Source organism: Xenopus laevis, chromosome 8L (genome assembly GCF_017654675.1).
Source record: "Xenopus laevis strain J_2021 chromosome 8L, Xenopus_laevis_v10.1, whole genome shotgun sequence".
In the NCBI taxonomy this organism is placed as follows: domain Eukaryota; kingdom Metazoa; phylum Chordata; class Amphibia; order Anura; family Pipidae; genus Xenopus; species Xenopus laevis.
In genome coordinates, this window is record NC_054385.1 from 133,670,242 (window position 1) to 133,684,989 (window position 14,748).

General features: G+C 44.0%; 1 protein-coding gene across 5 annotated transcripts in view; it reads right to left on the reverse strand.

Moving 5' to 3' along the window:
* Positions 1-3,104: 3,104 nt before the first annotated feature.
* Positions 3,105-14,748, reverse strand: part of cgn.L (cingulin L homeolog) — a 31,525-nt gene continuing 19,881 nt past the window's right edge. For all 5 annotated transcript variants that reach the window (XM_041571935.1, NM_001088501.1, XM_018228711.2 and 2 more), the window contains 13 exon segments: positions 12,929-13,070; positions 11,088-11,300; positions 10,600-10,812; positions 10,280-10,486; positions 9,630-9,887; positions 9,085-9,255; positions 8,552-8,713; positions 8,133-8,222; positions 5,955-6,038; positions 5,299-5,417; positions 4,882-4,990; positions 4,286-4,449; positions 3,105-4,147 (listed from right to left, as the gene is read on the reverse strand). In XM_041571935.1, coding sequence (XP_041427869.1) covers positions 4,021-4,147; positions 4,286-4,449; positions 4,882-4,990; positions 5,299-5,417; positions 5,955-6,038; positions 8,133-8,222; positions 8,552-8,713; positions 9,085-9,255; positions 9,630-9,887; positions 10,280-10,486; positions 10,600-10,812; positions 11,088-11,300; positions 12,929-13,070 — 2,059 coding nt within the window. In that variant the 3' untranslated portion in view covers positions 3,105-4,020.

The window sequence follows — 14,748 nt, forward strand, 5'->3', positions numbered from 1 at the left end:
ATGTTGATCAGTTTTATTCATATTTATTGGACTTGTACCAATGCTTTGGTATAGGGCACAGCCATAGAGAAATTACCCATAATGCTTTGGTACAGGAAACAGCCATAGAGAAATTACCCATAATGCTTTGGTACAGGAAACAGCCATAGAGAAATTACCCATAAGGCTTTGGTACGGGGCACGGCCATAGAGAAATTACCCATAAGGCTTTGGTACAGGGCACAGCCATAGAGAAATTACCCATAATGCTTTGGTGCAGGAAACAGCCATAGAGAAATTACCCATAATGCTTTGGTGCAGGAAACAGCCATAGAGAAATTACCCATAATGATTTGGTACAGGGCACAGCCATAGAGAAATTACCCATAATGCTTTAGTTCAGGAAACAGCCATAGAGAAATTACCCATAATGCTTTGGTACGGGGCACAGCCATAGAGAAATTACCCATAATGCTTTGGTACAGGAAACAGCCATAGAGAAATTACCCATAAGGCTTTGGTACGGGGCACGGCCATAGAGAAATTACCCACAGTGCTTTGGTACAGGAAACAGCCATAGAGAAATTACCCATAATGCTTTGGTACAGGGCCCAGCCATAGAGAAATTACCCATAATGCTTTGGTGCAGGAAACAGCCATAGAGAAATTACCCATAATGCTTTGGTGCAGGAAACAGCCATAGAGAAATTACCCATAATGCTTTGGTACGGGGCACGGCCATAGAGAAATTACCCACAATGCTTTGGTACAGGACACAGCCATAGAGAAATTACCCATAATGCTTTGGTGCAGGAAACAGCCATAGAGAAATTACCCATAATGCTTTGGTGCAGGGCACAGCCATAGAGAAATTACCCATAATGCTTTGGTGCAGGAAACAGCCATAGAGAAATTACCCATAATGCTTTGGTGCAGGAAACAGCCATAGAGAAATTACCCATAATGCTTTGGTACAGGGCACAGCCATAGAGAAATTACCCATAATGCTTTAGTTCAGGAAACAGCCATAGAGAAATTACCCATAATGCTTTGGTACGGGGCACGGCCATAGAGAAATTACCCATAATGCTTTGGTATAGGGCACAGCCATAGAGAAATTACCCATAATGCTTTGGTGCAGGAAACAGCCATAGAGAAATTACCCATAATGCTTTGGTACGGGGCACGGCCATAGAGAAATTACCCACAATGCTTTGGTACAGGACACAGACATATCACACAGTGACGTAAACAGATATCACTGGGCCCAACAACAATTCATTTTTCATGTCCCCAAAATATGTAGATGTTGATCAGTTTTATTCATATTTATTGGACTTGTATATAAATTAGTGTCTTTTCTGTAGTGACCCCCAGGCCTCAGACTCATTATTGGGACAGACGGGGGAGGGGGTCACACAGCTGATATTGACTCCACACACCTGGGCCTGAGAAACATGAAATGACTGGGCCCCTCTGAGGATGGGGGGGGGGGTTTACATCACATGTTACTGACGTGCAAAATAAATGTTCCCAAGGCCAAAGCTCATTATTCGGAGCCCAAGTCTGAGGGGGGGGGAGAGGTAGGAGGGGCTCAAGTGCAGAGTCACCCCCACATTTATTTACCAACAGACCTGAGTCTGGGAATAAATCTGACCTGGAGCATTTGGTCATAATGCACAGAATTGTTACTGGCAGGGTCACTGACCTCTTCTCTTATCTCCACTCTCTCTATAGACCCCTATTACATCCTGCCCAAGGAGCTTACACTCTAATGTTTTAATGGGAGACCCTTCCCCAAGGAGCTTACACTCTAATGTTATAATGGGGACCCTTTCCCCAAGGAGCTTACAGTCCCCCTGAGGTGAGAAGGGAGACAAGCACATTCCCTGGCAGGTTTTACATTACCTGTCCTACAATTTCCAGGTGTGATCCTCACCCAGAGGCCCCGCCTCTCTCTCTGCTCTTCCTCACCCCATTCTCACACTTTGTCTGGCACTAAATGAAGTGCAGTTCGCTAGTACAATGTGATTGACGTCAGCGAGAGTCTCGCCCAGCCCCGAGTCTCTCTCTCACACACGCACACTCTCCTTTTATTTGTCTTTCCTTATTGTGTCTACAACTTCCCCTGCAGTCAATAAAGGACAAGTAATCTTGAGTTATACAATGAAAACTCCCAGTATCACTCATGTATTATAAGGGATAATATACCCCCTACTGTAAATGATAAGGATATTAGAAGTCACTGAGGGGTTGTTCTGTGACCATATAAAGGCACAAGGCTGCAGGCTGAGTTATACAGGGAACTCTGAGTATCACTCATGTATTATAAGGGATAATGTACCCCCTACTGTAAATGATAAGGATATTAGAAGTCACTGAGGGGTTGTTCTGTGACCATATAAAGGCACAAGGCTGCAGGCTGAGTTATACAGGGAACTCTGAGTATCACTCATGTATTATAAGGGAATAATGTACCCCCTACTGTAAATGATAAGGATATTAGAAGGTCACTGAGGGGTTGTTCTGTGACCATATAAAGCACAAGGCTGCAGGCTGAGTTATACAGGGAACTCTGAGTATCACTCATGTATTATAAGGGGTAATGTACCCCCTACTGTAAATGATAAGGATATTAGAAGTCACTGAGGGGTTGTTCTGTGACCATATAAAGGCACAAGGCTGCAGGCTGAGTTATACAGGGAACTTTGAGTATCACTCATATATTATAAGGGATAATGTACCCCCTACTGTAAATGATAAGGATATTAGAAGTCACTGAGGGGTTGTTCTGTGACCATATAAAGGCACAAGGCTGTCAAACTCATATGTGTGAGTGAAATCAACACCCTACACTAAAGACCACCCCATTCAGACCAGGGACCTGACAGCTTTTATACACTGGGGCTCTAAGACTTTCAGCCATGTGATCCCTCCAGACCAAGTGACCAATCAGTTGCAAGTTTCATTGGCCACACTGCACCTGTGTTCTTAAAGGAATATACACCCTTTTCTAAAGCAATAATTAAAGGGCACATAAAGGGCCTTCGTGCCTGAAGCCAATGAGAGACAAGCTGGCAAGAATGAGGGGTGAGTGACATTATAAGAAATGAGGGAGAGTGATGAGCAATCAGAGTAGGTTTATTAACATATAATCGATGCATTATACAGAGATCCAATAGAAATCAGTAGAAACCAATATACAAATTGTATGTAGTAGTGGATCCCTGGGTCGGGTCGTTCCTTGGCTGAGAGTAAAAGATTGCGGCTTAGAAACAGTATTCAGTTACATTCCTGAGAGTGGGGTGCGACATTCCATAGAAACCCCCCTCCCCCGCACCTACAATGGGTGCCCAGCACCCGTCCTCTGTGTAACCACGGGCCACTCATATATTAACTATTCCTCTTCCACTGGTTGTGCTGGAGTTGTGCACCTGAATAGAAAGCCATGAATATATATATATATATATATAGTAAATTGTCTGTATTATAGGAATATATACAGGGCTGCACCCCACAAATCCAGATTCACTTCTTTATGGACATTTGACATCATAAGACATTGCACAAGTAGTACTTACAGTTCCTGGCACTCGGCCCCCCACCCCTGGACAAAAGAAACCCCCCGATTATGCTTGCAGGCAACGTGGCACACATGAGAGTGCAAGCTGTGTGACACAGGCCTATTGCTGGCACGACTCGTTCTCTCAGAGAGATGTATGGGCAGCGAGGCACAGTTGGGGTTCAGCACCTAATGATCCTCCTTAAGGCAAAGAGGGGCTTCCCCCAGACACAATGACATCTCTGAGTCTCAGGGAATATCCCCAAACTGACTGTACCCCAACATTGCACTGAACCCACACGGGGAGTGAAAAGAGCAGGATAGCCTACCAGCCACAGTATGTAGTGTAAGAAGAGCCCACCCTATAGTGCAGGACTTATATACAGTGGGACCCTCAGTCAGGAAGGGTTGGAAGCATTTGGGGGGTTCTTTTCCTGGCCCAAGGCTTACTGGCCACATATTGGGGATGTGAGGGTGTCTCAGCATGAGCTGGTCTGCAGGTTACTCTCCGTGAGCAGTGAGGTGATGGAACTGGGGTCGTAGGGGCCCCCAAACTCTCCGTCTGAGCTCAGGTCGTCATCGTGGGCTGGTCGGATGGGCTTGCGCCTGTGGGGGGGAGACAAGGAGGAGAATGAGGCCCATAAGCCAAACCTTATCACAGATTCGGAGGATTGAGAAGTGCAGGTGACATTATGGTCTCACACACACAGGGGACCCCCATAATTCACAGTGTCTCACACTTACTTGGATTCCTTCTCCATAACTTTAACCCGGGTCTGGAGCTGCTCATTGATCTCCTGCTGCTCCTCCATCTCACGCACGGCTTTCTTCCGGAGACCCTCCAGCCGCTCAATCTCTTCCTCTGCCTCATCCACCTGCCGCTTCAGGGCTTTAACCCTCAGGTTCAACTGTGGGAGGAGGAAGAGGAGTCACAAGCAATATGCACAGGTGAGAGGGAAGATTTCCCAGAAGGCTGCAGGGTGCAAGCACTAACACACAGGTAAGAGGTAAGATTTCCCAGAAGGCTGCAGGGTGCAAACACTAACACACAGGTGAGAGGGAAGATTTCCCAGAAGGCTGCAGGGTGCAAGCACTAACACACAGGTGAGAGGTAAGATTTTCCAGAAGGCTGCAGGGTGCAAGCACTAACACACAGGTCAGAGAACTATTCCCAGAAGGCTGCAGGGTGCAAGCACTAACACACAGGTGAGAGGGAAGATTTCCCAGAAGGCTGCAGGGTGCAAGCACTAACACACAGGTCAGGGATTTTTCCCAGAAGGCCATATACTCAAGCACATGTAGTATCATGGTATCCAGCCAATCATGACAGTCTGACTTACCTGGTCTTTCTGGTCATTAACTTGGAGCCTCTCATCCTCTAACTGGATATTCAGTTCCTTTAATTTCCTTTCCAGTTTGCGGTTTGTAGACAGTAGGGTGGCCTTTTCCCTGCAAAGCATAACAGTGGGGGTACTCAGCACTGCTATATCATGAGGGGACATAGGGCAAACCCTATACTGCACAGGACTACAGACAACCTGGTCGATTAGGTCTTTGTTTTCTAACTTGCCACACACTGGCTCAGATCTAATTGCTGATTGGCTTCCAAGTGCACCACTGCAGTTTCTGGTTGCTATGGACAACAGCAATTTAGCACCTTTGTTAATAAATCAGCACCAATGTCCGTTGGCGAATCCAATTCCCAGGGCAAATCGTGTTCTATAATAACCACCTTCCCCAAACTGAGCAACTAATACCTCTCCTCCAACTGCAGCCGCTCCTGAATCTCCTGTAGTTTTGCCTCCAGGTGGGACACATTGACGCTGGGTTTCTGCTGCCCCTCCATGCTGGCCAAGCGGTTTTTCAGCTCTTTGTTCTACAAGAGAAGGGGGTGAATAAATGCAAAGGAATGAAGGAGTTGAGGTGCTTGTGGAGACAAGTGCAGAATGGGGCAAGATCTCAGATTCAGCTCTGCGGGTGTTTGGCTGAGAGATAATGAGCACCACCCCTGGGGGCAGAATGGAGATCTCATGGTCCAATTACATAGGTCTGGGGAGGATCAGAGCAGAGAGAGTTAATGAGCACCATCCCTGGGGGCAGAATGGAGATCTCATGGGGCAATTACATAGGTCTGGGGAGGATGAGAGAAGAGAGAGAGATAATGAGCACCACCCCTGGGGGGCAGAATGGAGATCTCATGGGGCAGTTACATAGGTCTGGGGAGGATCAGAGCAGAGAGAGATAATGAGAACCACCACTGGGGGGCAGCATGGAGATCTCATGGGGCAATTACATAGTTCTGGGGAGGATGAGAGAAGAGAGAGAGATAATGAGAACCACCACTGGGGGGCAGCATGGAGATCTCATGGGGCAGTTATATGAGAGAAGAGAGAACTCCCCGTGAGCTCTGTACCTGTCTCTCCAGAGAAATCTTGTCACACTCCAGATCCTGCCCCCGGGATCTCTCCTGGTTCAGTTCAGCTCGCTGCTGCTCCATCTGGGGGGAGAGACAGGGGTAATTAAGGTGTAGAAGAGACAAGTGCTCATGCTGTTGGTTATACAGTCAGAGGGGGGCGCTATAAAGACATTTGGGGGGATGACACATTGTTTATGTAATGAGGCAGGGCAGCACATATGCCGTGTCTGTATAGCACCTATTGCTTATGTAATGTCAGGGTGCAATGACATCATGTGCAACACCCAGTGTTAATGTGTCCCAGACAAATGGCTTACAGCCCCACAACAAGCACTCGGGATCCATCCCATTCACACTCAGCTGCCAAGCCAAGGGCCTGCGAGTTCCATTAAACAGGGATCGTTAAATTACCTTTAAATTAACTGTTAGTATGATATAGAGAGTGATATTCCGAGACAAATTGCAAAGGTTACTGGTTAAATTAAGGAATGTTGGCCTGGAACATAGTATTTGTACCTGGATAGCGAACTGGCTAAAAGATAGACTACAAAGAGTGGTGGTAAATGGAACATTTTCTAATTGGACCAGTGTTGTTAGTGGAGTACCGCAGGGCTCTGTACTAGGTCCCTTGCTTTTCAACTTGTTTATTAATGACCTGGAGGTGGGCATTGAAAGTACTGTTTCTATTTTTGCAGATGATACTAAATTGTGCAGAACTATAGGTTCCATGCAGGATGCTGCCACTTTGCAAAGTGATCTGTCTAAACTGGAAAACTGGGCAGCAAACTGGAAAATGAGGTTCAATGTTGATAAATGCAAGGTTATGCACTTTGGCAAAAATAATATAAATGCAAGTTATACACTAAATGGCAATGTGTTGGGAGTTTCCTTAAATGAAAAGGATCTAGGGGTCTTTGTAGATAACACGTTGTCTAATTCTGGGCAGTGTCATTCTGTGGCTACTAAAGCAAATAAAGTTCTGTCTTGCATAAAAAAGGGCATTAACTCAAGGGATGAAAACATAATTATGCCTCTTTATAGGTCCCTGGTAAGGCCTCATCTGGAGTATGCAGTTCAGTTTTGGACTCCAGTCCTTAAGAGGGATATAAATGAGCTGGAGAGAGTGCAGAGACGTGCAACTAAATTGGTTAGAGGGACGGAAGACTTAAATTATGAGGGTAGACTGTCAAGGTTGGGGTTGTTTTCTCTGGAAAAAAGGCGCTTGCGAGGGGACATGATTACACTTTACAAGTACATTAGAGGACATTATAGACAAATGGCAGGGGACCTTTTTACCCATAAAGTGGATCACCGTACCAGAGGCCACCCCTTTAGACTAGAAGAAAAGAACTTTCATTTGAAGCAACGTAGAGGGTTCTTCACAGTCAGGACAGTGAGGTTGTGGAATGCACTGCCGGGTGATGTTGTGATGGCTGATTCAGTTAATGCCTTTAAGAATGGCTTGGATGATTTTTTGGACAGACATAATATTAAAGGCTATTGTGATACTAAACTCTATAGTTAATATAGGTATGGGTATATAGAATTTTAATTAAAAGTAGGGAGGGGTGTGTGTATGGATGCTGGGTTTTCATTTGGAGGGGTTGAACTTGATGGACTTTGTCTTTTTTCAACCCAATTTAACTATGTAACTATGTAACTATGTAACAAATTGCAATTGGTTTTCATTTTTTATCATTTGTGGTTTTTGACTTATTTAGCTTTTTATTCAGCAGCTCTCCAGTTTGCAGTTTCAGCCATCTAGTTGCTGGGGTCCAAATTCCCCTAGCAACCATGCACTGATGTGAATAAGAGACTGGAATATGAATAAGCGAGGGTCTGAATAGAAACAGGAGTAATTCATCTTATAAAATTGTAGCCTTACAGAGCATTTGTTTTTTAGATGGGGTCAGTGACTCTCATTTGAAAAAGCTGGAAAGAATCATAAGAAGAAGGCAAATAATTTAAAAACTATAAAAATTAAATAATGAAGACCAATTGAAAAGTTGCTTGATCATTCTATAACATGTTAAAAGTCAACTTAAAGGTGAACCACCACCTAAGGCTTAATAAGACAAACACAAGTAAAGAGAAGATCAATGTCCCATAAATCTAGGTCTCAGAGCTTACAACCCAAGAAGGGTATGATGTGGCCTGAGCCTCCAGGAATGTTACCTGGTCTCTGCTCCTATTAACTCTGTCAGTCAGAAGCTCCACCGTGTTCTTCTCCTCGTCCAGCTCAGCCTCCATGCGCTTCAGCTTGTCCTAAAGAGACAAACAGAGAGGAGTGTAGGGTGGGTGCTGTAGGGTGGGTGCTTCCTTTCTCTGTACATGTGGGTGTCTGCCACTTGCCCCCATACTGTAGAGCACAAATAAGCGCTTACTCTGTCATACACACACACACACACACACATACACATACTGTACAACACAACTAAATGCAATGTGGAAACTCACGGTGCAACCAATCAGACACTGGCTCTGTGAAGTCTGGCTACAGCCTATAGGAATGATGCAAAACTAGCCCTGTTAGTGATTGATCCCCAGGGGAAATGAAAACATGAATTAATAAAACCCCCACAACCACAACCAACCTCCAGAACTTTGACTTGTCGTGAGCGGTCATCCTGGACTCGTTTCTTGGACTCTATGTCCTGCTCCAGGCTCTGTAGCCGCTGGCTGATCATCTGTTTGTCCAGCTCCACCGTCTCCTTCTCCACCTGGAGCTCTTGTAGAGCCAATTTCAGCTTCTGTACCTGTATGTGAACCACAGTCAGTACTGGGACAATGTGCTGTACTGAAGCGCCCCCTGCTGGCCTCAGGCTGAGTCACACATCCCAGACTCTCCCTGGAGTGACCATCTCTCATTAACAACAAAGAATGAATGAACTGAGCCAGAGACTGGCGGAACTCTCTAGAACACAAGCAACTATGACATAAGAGAGAGTAATTTGCAGAGACCTTTAGTTCCACTCACAGCCATAAATGGCCTTAAAATAATTCCCAAAGAAATATCAGACCAGCACCCCTGATACATATCTTTCCACTACTCCCCAATGTACTGTATCCCCGATAATGAAGCAGAACCGGCTGGGTGCACTGCAACTACCCTCCAGTTCCCACTCACCTCTTCCTGCATCCGGCTGGAGTTGAACTGGTGTCTCTCAGCCTCGGCTGTTTTCTCCTTAGCCTGTTTCTGGGCCTCTCCAATCTCTTTCCGAGATTTCTCCCTGTATTCTTCCAGCTGGGTCTGCAGCAACTGCAGGGATCCCCGCGACTCATTGGACATGTTATCCAGCTGTGGGAACCAATTGGAGAGAGATCAGAATCCCAAATAGTTCTTCTTATGGTGTTAATACCATGCCTGTTTGTCTCCAGTCTCATCACCTTCCTGGTTAGTTTATTCCCAGTCTACTCACCAATGTGGTTCATGTATCACCAATCTCCTGACCTCCCTGGTCCATCTCTCCCCAATCTCCTGACCTCCCTGGTCCATCTCTCCCCCATCTCCCCACTTCTCTGACCCAACGATTCCCCAATCTCCTTACCTCCTTGGTCCATCTCTCCCCACCCCCTCACCTGTCTGTTCCACCTTTCCTACATCTACTCACCTACCTGGTTCATCTACACCCACCTCCTCAACTCACTGGTCCATCTACCCCGTCTGCTCACCTCTCTGGTTAGTTTATCCATGGACTTGTCCAGAAGTCGCTTCTGCTCCTCCAACTCATTTTTGGTTTTCTTAAGATGGTCCTTCTGCTTCATCTCCTCCTGGTAGCACTCCTGCAGCTCCTCATATTCCAGAGAGAGACGTTTCAGGCTACGCTGAGCCTCATCCAGTTTGCTCTCCAGGTCACGTTTCACAAAAGCCAATTCCTGCTCCTGATCCGCAACTTCACCCAGACTGTCCTCCATTCTCTTGCGTTCAGCCTAAACCAGAAGAAGAGAATTGCTTCATCAGCTAAAAAATAAACAACATTTCACCCCAAAAACACAAGCAGCTAAAAAAGTATGTCACCCCTAAGGGTAAATTGTACTGTGTGCAAAATAGTGCAATGGCCCCCCATCAACAATCTCCCCTTTCATGTGGTGCCTTGTGCAACCACACAAGTCAAACACCCCAAAATGCTGCCAAACTGGGGCGGAGTCTCTAGTATTCCACATTGCAACTGTCCCATTGCTTTATCCAGCATTGGGCCACACGCCAGCCAATTACAATCTAGACCAGCGATTTCCAACCAGTGGCTTGTGAACTGGGTCCCAGCAGTGAGAACATTGCTTTTAGATTTGGAGAACAGGTGAGGCAGGGGCTACACACATACCTCCAGCTTATTGATCTTGTCTTTCAGCCGAGACTCTGCCCGCTGAAGGTCATCGCAGAATGTGTTGGTTTCCTTCAGCTGTGCCTCCAACCCCAAGATCTTCCTCCTGAGATCGTCATTCTCTTCGCGGGACTCCTGCAAATTGTTCTCGATCACTTGCCTCACACGTTCTAAGTCTGTCTTCTCACTCTCCAGCCTTTTGTTGATCTGTGGAGGAACCAGAACAGTATGTAAACCCCCTGACTTATCATGTAGCTTTATCTCTACCAATAATGTTAAATATTGTCATGTTCTCTTCACTCAATGGAGAGATTCCTCACCTTGACCAGCTCTTCGTAGCTTCTCTTAGTCATTAGCGCATCCTGCTCTAACCGCTCCCTCAGTTTCTCTGTCTCACGGTCTCGGCCAGACACCTCGTCCTTCAGGGCCCCCTTCAGCACTGACAGCTCCCTCTCTCTCTGGTGTACAGTCTCCTCATGTCTCTGCTTTTCCAGCAACACCTGTTTCAGCTGATCCTGAATGCGCCGAGATTCCTAGGGGGGGGAGAACCAAAATGTTCTAGATCTGTGGAAGCCCTTAGAGATCCCTTCAGGTTTGAATATTCCAGGAAATGAGTAGTCACTGGCACATGCTTTAGGAACTCGCAAACCCAGTTAGACTTTCTCTACTAGGGGGCAATTCTGTGAGCCCAGAGCATTCTATTTGACATATATATGATATAAATGTGTCCCTTGCCAGGGGTACCTCCCCAAATATGCTCTCCTCACAGATACAAATGCTGACATTTTGCTGGCAGTCTTTTCCTCACCTTGGCAAGACCTTCATTCTCTTTCTTGACCTGCATCACCTCTGACTGCAACTGCTCCCGCAGTCTGACTGTCTCACGGTCCCGCCCTGATACCTCCTCCTTAAGTGTCCCTTTCAGGGCAGACATTTCCCTCTCTCGCTGTTGCAGGTTCTCTTCCACCTTCTGCTTGTCCACAGATAGTTGTTTCAGCTGATCTTGAACCCGCTGCAGCTCCTGCAAAGCACAAGAAACAAAAATGGGCCAGAGCAATGGATTCCCTTCTCTGACTAAACACATGGAATGAAACTTCTATGTACATGTTCTAGAACAATTACCATTCTAGAGATGGCACCATGCTGTTTGTGTTCTAGAACAGAAGCAATGCATCAGGCTGCCTTTTCCATCCTCAGCTTCAAGCCATGACATCACTTTCCATGCATATGTTCTTGAGAGCAGATGCCTTTATAGATTGCATTCTGTGCATGTTTTGGACCAGTCACAATCTTACCTAATCCATGTTGCATGTGTATACTTCAGACAGTTATTTTCCAATGGATGCCATATGTTCTACACCAGAGATGCTCTTGTGGATTGCACATATTCTAGATCAGATGCCTTTAAGGATTGCTTATGTTCTAGATCAGTGGCATTCTATGGACTGCACACATTCTGCACCAAATATACTCTTACAGGCGGCACTTGTTCTAGAGCAGTAATGGCCCAATAAATTGTACATAAAACAATGCTACTCTATGGGCTGCATGTGTTTTAGAGCATTTATCATCTCATGAATTCTAGAACAATGGAAAATGATTGTGGCTCAGTGCTGGGGTCCTGAGTTCATTTCTGACTGGGGCAAGCAGTGATCATGTTCTTCCTGTATCAGCATTGATTTTCACCCAGGGGCTCTGATTTTCTCCCACATCCCAAAGACACAGAGGCTCCTGATAAAATTGCCCTTAGTGTGTGTGTAGGAATGGGGCAGAAACTGATGTGAGTGACTATGTAAAGCAATGTGGAATATGTCAGCTCTATACAAGGAAAGGATGATAATAAAAATACTCTTCCTCTAAACCAGAACACTGTGCCTCCAATAAATGTTCTAGAGCAGTCATTATCATTAAAGGAGAACTAAACCCTAAAAATCAATGTGGCTAAAAATGGCATATTTTATATAGTGAATTTATTGCACGAGGCTAAAGTTTGAGCTTGTCAATAGCAGCAATGATCCAGGACTTCAAACTTGTCACAGGGGGTCACCATCTTGGAAAGTGTCTGTGACACTCACATGCTCAGTGGGCTCTGATTGGCTGTTGAGAAGCTAAGCTTAGGGCTCGTCACTAATTATCCAGCAGAAAATGAGCTTCCCTGGCTGTAATATAAGCTGATGCTACAGGTTTGCTGATTATTCAATTCTGATGCTAATTGCACTGGTTTCTGTGCTGCCATGTAGTAATTATGTGTATTAATTACTAATCAGCCTTATATTGTGACATTTCTATTCTATGTGTACTGTATATTGTGAGTGGCTCCCTAAGCTCAGTAAGTGACAGCAGCACAGAGCATGTGAATCAGTGAATCAGCAGAAAAGAAGATGGGGAGCTACTGGGGCATCTTTGGAGACACAGATCGTTCCTGCTAAAGGGCTGTGGTTGCCTAGGAAACCCAAAATATATGTTATAACATTCCTAGCTTACTCCTTTGTTGAGCTATAGTTCCCCTTTAAGGAACACTTATCAAATCATTTTATCTTCCCCTCTGCCCACCAATGCTGCTTTATAGGAGATGGGATACAACAGGAGATAAGACAAGGTGGCTTATATATTCCGAGCCTTGTGTAGAAGACCCATGTCCAATCTCACCTTTCTAACACTGGCAACTTCTCCAGGATCTACAGATCCCTTCTTGACTTGTGCCAGCTCTGACTGCAGTAAGGAGAAGCGGTCTCGGGTCTCTTTCAGCTCATCCTCAGACTCCTCTTTCTCCAGCTTCATCTGCAAGAGCCTGACAAGCAGAAACGCTTATTAGTGAGGGTAAGAGTGCAGCACAAGGATACATGCGGAAGAATTCCTGAGGGTGGGAGAGAAGGAAGCTGCTATCTCTGCAATTTACTGCCAGCTGATGAACATGAATGCACCAAAGGCAAAGAACAACAGGGGGAACAATGGAGACAGTGGGAGGCCTCTGCACAGAGGGAGCAGCAAACGGTGTCATGGGGACACACGAGTGAGAACTCAACTGCCCAAAAACTCCTTATCCACCTCTCTGTCTGGAGGGGCAGCACAGGGGATAACACTAGCCACTAAACTCAGCCATGTATAACAACATGGAGCATTAAACTATCTAGTGTGTATTGTGTGGGACTTTCCTACCCAACAAACCCACACTTTTGTCTTGCTTTAGAGCTCAGCTTATTACTACTATTTATATAACAATGCTGTTTGTACATGGATAGGACACTGGCTACAGAATCACCTGCAGAGGTTGGGTGTTAATGGTACATTCTCTACTTGGAAGGGATCAGTTATGGGGAAAGGCAAGTTGGGATTGGTTACACTGGAGAAGAGACAGTTAAGGGGGATATGATCACTATATATAAATATATAAGGGGATATGATCACTATATATAAATATATAAGGGGGATATGATCACTATATATAAATATATAAGGGGATATGATCACTATATATAAATATATAAGGGGATATGATCACTATATATAAATATATAAGGGGATATGATCACTATATATAAATATATAAGGGAGATATGATCACTATATATAAATATATAAGGGGATATGATCACTATATATAAATATATAAGGGGATATGATCCCTATATATAAATATATAAGGAGGATATGATCACTATATATAAATATATAAGGGGATATGATCACTATATATAAATATATAAGGGAGATATGATCACTATATATAAATATATAAGGGGATATGATCCCTATATATAAATATATAAGGGGATATGATCCCTATATATAAATATATAAGGAGGATATGATCACTATATATAAATATATAAGGGGATATGATCACTATATATAAATATATAAGGGGGATATGATCATTATATATAAATATATAAGGGGGATATGATCACTATATATAAATATATAAGGGGATATGATCCCTATATATAAATATATAAGGAGGATATAATCACTATATATAAATATATAAGGGGATATGATCACTATATATAAATATATAAGGGGGATATGATCACTATATATAAATATATAAGGGGGATATGATCACTATATATAAATATATAAGGGGGATATGATCACTATATATAAATATATAAGGGGATATGATCACTATATATAAATATATAAGGGGATATGATCACTATATATAAATATATAAGGGGATATGATCACTATATATAAATATATAAGGGGATATGATCACTATATATAAATATATAAGGGAGATATGATCACTATATATAAATATATAAGGGGATATGATCACTATATATAAATATATAAGGGGATACGATCACTATATATAAATATATAAGGGGATACGATCACTGTATATAAATATATAAGAGGGATACGATCACTGTATATAAATATATAAGGGGATACGATCACTATATATAAATATATAAGAGGAAACGATCATATAATGGGGATATGATCACTATATA